This window comes from Marmota marmota, unplaced genomic scaffold, assembly GCF_001458135.2.
Source record: "Marmota marmota marmota unplaced genomic scaffold, marMar, whole genome shotgun sequence".
Classification (NCBI taxonomy): domain Eukaryota; kingdom Metazoa; phylum Chordata; class Mammalia; order Rodentia; family Sciuridae; genus Marmota; species Marmota marmota.
The window spans coordinates 67,542-72,922 of NW_026000258.1; the positions used below are offsets into that span (position 1 = coordinate 67,542).

The window sequence follows — 5,381 nt, forward strand, 5'->3', positions numbered from 1 at the left end:
GGAAAGAGAGAGAGGGATGGAATAAGAGAAGAACAGCGGAATGTATCTAACCTAACTTTCCTATGTACATATTATACCACAGTGATCTCACCATTACATGTATCCACAAGACACTAACTAAAAAGAAAGAGAGAAATAAAAGTAAATAGCAGGGGCTGGGGATGTGGCTCAAGCGGTAGCATGCTCGCCTGGCATGTGCAGGGCGCTGGGTTCAATCCTCAGCACCACATAAAAATAAAATAAAGATGTTGTGTCCACCAAAAACTGAAAAAAATATATATTAAAAATTCTCTCTCTCTCTTAAAAAAAGTAAATAGCAGAAAGATTAGTAGAGTAGGTGGAAGGGAATAGTGGGGAGGGAGGAGAGGAGGGGAATGAAGAAATACTGGGGATTGAATTAGAGAAAATTATATTTCATGACTTTAAGGAATACTGGGGACTGAATTAGAGCAAATTATATTTCATGACTTTATAATTAGGTCAGATTGAATCCTGATATTTTAGATAGCTAAAAAGAAACAAAAGGGCGGGGGGAGAAGAGAGAGAGAGACACAGACTATACCAGAAACTGTCTGTGCCAGACCTGACCATCTGGTTCTGTGATCCTCTTTGTTATGAAGTTATTCCTGGAGGAAAGATGTCAATTTCCCTCCCCCAAACAGTGAATAATTTTAAAAGCATTAGTTCTGAATGCACAAACCATAGTTATCCAGTCATCTAGGTAAGGAGCTAGTCAAAGAGACTACTGGCCTTAATGCTGCTGAGAGGGAGAGAACTTCCTGGATGATTTTTTGTTCTCAGAGTCAAATCTACGCACCATTCATCCAAATAGGAAGTTGTGAAAAACATTCAATCCATCAATCCTCAAATGCTATCAAATGTTGTTTACTTCAGGCAAATCTTCACTTTGCTGAGGGGAGTTTTCCCCTTCCTCATGGCCTTCTGGATGTTGGCTTTCAGATGAAGAGGTCTCTGCTCCGTCAGATGTCTCGCCACTTGAGTGGTTCTGCTCCATTTCACACAAGTACACGTCGATGGGTCCTCTGGTGCTCTTTACGTGAACTGTGAGACTGTCCTCTCCCGGAGCTAAAACATCCAACGTGGTTGCCTCTGGAGCTCTGACGGCAATGACAATCTGTTCATGAAAGTCGTCAATGCTGAGGACATCCTGATACGTCACATAGGCCAAACTTTCATTGGTTTTGTCATCTGTTAACTCAAACAACTGCTGAGCACAATCCTTAGTCAACTCATCCAAAGCACCTTCCATTGCTGCTAAGTTTGCAAGCTCCTCCTGCAGCTTCTGTTTCTGGGTTAAGGCCTCGGAGTTGCTAAGGTCAGATCCTGTCCATTGAACGTGGTTCCTGGATTTCTTTTCCACGAAGTCAATTCCATTCAAGACACCCGTAATGTCATAGAGTCTGCGTTTCGGTACTCCCAGGGTTGTCGCAGCCTTGTTTAAGTCCAGGATGCCCCCGGGAGCGGATTTGATGAGATCCGTAAATCTTTTAGTTAAACAAACCAGTGACACATTAAAACGAGGTTTCTTCCCTTTTAGAGCTCTACTCCCGGAGGCATTTTGGACATTACCTTCTAAATTCCTCCGTATTTTTGACGGTGGCAGGATCTCCACGTTGTTGGAATGGCAAAGCATCTCCACAGCGTCGTCCATGGGGGCAGTGTTCTCACCAGCCGCTGCTGCCTGGAGCTGCTACGCCTCGTGCGCCAGGAGCTTCGCCACTGCTCAGGCCTGCTCCAGCGCCACCCCCACGCGCAGGCTTGGCTTCCGGGTGCCCAGCACATGGTCTACCCTTGGTCCGCTCACAGCGCCCCCTGATCCCGCAGCCCTGCACCACCTTGCACTGTCCTGCCACCCTGTGGTCCACTAGGGGCGAGCTCCTGCTGCCAGCACAAGGGGGGGCGGTGACCACAGGCACCCACACACAGGGCCCGCCATCAACAGTTTTACAATAGACAATAGAAACAGAATACAACTAACATACACAATTCAGTGGCACACACACACACACACACCATTCTTGAGTGACATCATCTGATCACTTAAAAATCGGATGATCTCCTTGGGGTTGTGGCTCAGTGGTAGAGCACTTGCCTGGCACTTAAGAGGCACTGGTTTGCCACATAAAACTAAATAAAATAAAGCTACAGTGTCTAAAAAATAAAGCTACAACTAAAAAAAAGATCTGATGTTCTCTCATTCATACATTATCTCGTTCATTTCCCAATGCACTTAGCGGAAGCACTGCAACTGCTATTTTAGAGTTAAGGACAAAGACCCAAAGGATATAAGTACTTTCCCCACTATTGGTGTGTTACAACCAGGATGGAAATCCATGGCTCCTGCATTATGGCTGTGTAGGCAGCACCTAAGTAATTTTGCCTTGGCCAGCTCCAAGCTGGCATTTGGGCTGAGCAGTGAAAATTACTCCATTCTCTTTACTGGAGCAGGAAGTCATGTTGTGAAGGTTGTACCTAAGTTTAAAGCTTTGGGGAGGGCAAATTCCTGCATCTTTATATCCACTGTAGATAATGACAAATATAGACAGGGAGCAAGTCATTTATATAACATATCCAGGAATATCACACAAGCTCGAGGCCACCAAGATCTGCTGTCAACCAGAGGTTCATGTAGAGTACTGCTCACCATTCCAGTGCTTGGGCATAGGATGCTTTTTGCTGCACACTAGGATTTCCCCAGGAGTTCACACATACACCAGCCACCACACTGGAACAGGTTCCACCTTCTGGGCCATGAACATACAAGCACAATCATCTCTGCACATGCAGAAAGCTCTCTGGCACCTGAACTCATGGCAGAGCTCACAGCACCACCTTAACATTCCTGAAAAATGGCAGAGTGAGCATTGTGTTAATAGCCTCTGAAGCTCAGTGATTTTCCCCTCAGGTACAGAAAGCAGCCACCTTTGCCAGAAAGCAGTCTGGGAACTGGCTTGAAGAAACTTGGGGGATGTCCTCAATGTGCCACCAGATAATAAGCTGGCACTTGGGTTTGACACAGTGCTAACAAAACTGCATAGATGTGCACTGGAGTTGGGTGAGGGAAGGCTGTGAAGATAGGCCCTGGAACCTGAGTTCCACCTACTTTTTTTGGAAGCAGGATGCTGATGCTGGGAAAAAGTAAAAGCAGAGCACTGCTCCCAAGCACAGTGCCAGTTGAGACGGTTACCTGCTACCTGCTCAGAGATGTTTAGACAACACAAAGTTGAGGTTTGACATCTTCCACACCTCCAATACTTGGCACATTCCAAATGTGAAAGTCCCTGAAAGTATTCTCTCCAACTTAAAATCCCCAGCAAAGAAATAATGTCAGTATATTTAATGTGAGTTTTCTTATTTCACCGATATTGTCTTCTGTGTCTGTTTTGTTAGCCCTCATTATTTTTTCTCTTTTTTTCCTCTTAAATATTTTTTTAAATTTGTTTTAATTAGTTACACATGACAGTACAATGATCTTGACATATACAATTGAATCAGATGGGATATAATTTCTCATTTTTCTGAGTGTCCAGGTTGCAGAATTACATTGGTCATGCAGTCACGTATATACCCACAGCAGAATAAAATAGACATTATTATTGCTGTGGGTATATAGCCCTCATTATTTGTTATTGCATACATTTATATTTTTTTGTATTTTCTTCTTCTTTTTTTGGTGGGGGGGCTGGGAGTTACCAGGGATTGAACTGAGGGACACTCACCCACTAGCCACATACCCAGCCCTATTTTGTTCTCACTGAGTTGCTTACCACCTTGGTTTTACTGAGGCTGGCTTTGAACTCATGATCCTCCTGCCTCAGCCTCCTGAGCCATTGGGATTAGAAGCATGTGCCACTGCACCCAGCTTTTTCTTCTCTTTCTAAGTTAATATTTACCAAATGTATTCTCCCTATCTTTATTTTTATTTCTCATTTTCTAATCCCTTTCTCTTTTTACTTTCTTCCTTTCCTTGTTTTTTCTTCTTCTGTCTCTTTCCTATCTCACCCTTCTTTCTTTCATTTACTCTTTCTGCTTTCTCATTACATTTTATGTTTTATATGGCTGACTATTAATTTTACATTCCTCAATGCCTAATCTTTCAGCCTATTCTATTATTACTCCCCTTTCCTAATCTCTGGGAAACAGAATTGTAGAGGGCATTTTCAGTAAGTTTCTACACATATTAGAATAAGTATTGCTTTCAAATTGTTGCTGCTAATTAGAGGAGAAGAAGATGGCGGCGAGGGGAGTGCACTGCCCCCGTGTGCCGCGTCACTGTGTGGGAGAATGACAAGTCAGGACGGCTAAAGGCTATCTTGTTAGGAATTTCCAGCAATAGTGGGGTGCTCCGGAACCTGGAGGAAGGATTTCCATCGCACGAGGATCGGCTACGGGGACTCAAACGCGAGAGATTTGTCGCACGGAGGGTAACACTGCTTATTCAGCAAATTGCCCCGTGGCTAGAGTCTGCAGCGCGCGCTGGGAAACGAGGAGATAGCGACGCAGGGATACAGCGCTGCAGTTTCTGCCAGCCGTGCAAGCACCATACTCAGTGCTGAATTCTGGGTTCGAGACGGGGGAAGGAAGCGGTCTAATTCGGTTCTCCACACCGGTCAGACCACAGAGGAGGCCAGCGGCCACCATCTTGGATAGCTGAAGTCACCATCCCTGTTTTCGACTGACCGCAGCTCATTCAGCCATAGAACAGGTAATTTCAGGCTGCCATTCGCCTGCGGCTTGCAGACAGATTACTCAGGCTCAGTGCTAAATAACCCGCGGAAACTGCTTCTTGGAGCCTGCTCTTATCAGAGCATACACCGAGCACGGAGCGGCCGAGTTCCGGCTCCCGGAACTGCTCTGGCCCAGGGCTAAGGAGCCCGCGGAAACTGCTTCTCGGTCCGGGTCCTGCTGAGTACTGTGAAGGTAAATACCAACCGAGCCTTCGTGGGCAGTGGTAACAGGACTGAGACGGGACCTGTGAGGGCCGGTCAGGACTCACCCGTTGCTTTGGTTACCCGGCAAAGGGAACGAAATGCTGCCATTCGCATAGGATACCAACATGGCAGAGATCTGATGTCATCAGAAAGTGGCGGAGGAGAGAACTTCATCAATACCAGCGGCGACAGAAACAGTTGGTCTCCTGGTAGGGAGGGTGAGGCACAGACACCCGAGTCTCTCTCGATTTGTCGTCAAGCCAGAGTGGAGGAGCCAGGCCACTGCCCGCGCCCGGAGCAGGCCCAGCGGCTCGCCGGTGTGGGAGTCTTGTGACACAAATTGGAGAGGGGGCGGAGCAGAGCCGCCACCCGCGCCTGCAAGGTGGGCAGACCTGTGAACCAGTGGTACACGGGCGTGGTAGGAGGGGC

General features: G+C 46.6%; 1 protein-coding gene across 1 annotated transcript; it reads right to left on the minus strand.

Moving 5' to 3' along the window:
- Nucleotides 1-874: 874 nt before the first annotated feature.
- On the minus strand, nt 875-1,672 carry LOC107160877 (transcription factor E2F6-like). Its single transcript, XM_048796795.1, has one exon. The coding sequence runs from the start codon at nt 1,670-1,672 to the stop codon at nt 875-877; it is 798 nt and encodes a 265-aa protein (XP_048652752.1).
- Nucleotides 1,673-5,381: the final 3,709 nt, after the last annotated feature.

Coding starts and splice junctions, on each gene's coding strand:
- LOC107160877 (XM_048796795.1), bottom strand. CDS start 1,672: ATGGACGACGCTGTGGAGATGCTTTGCCATTCCAACAACGTGGAGATC.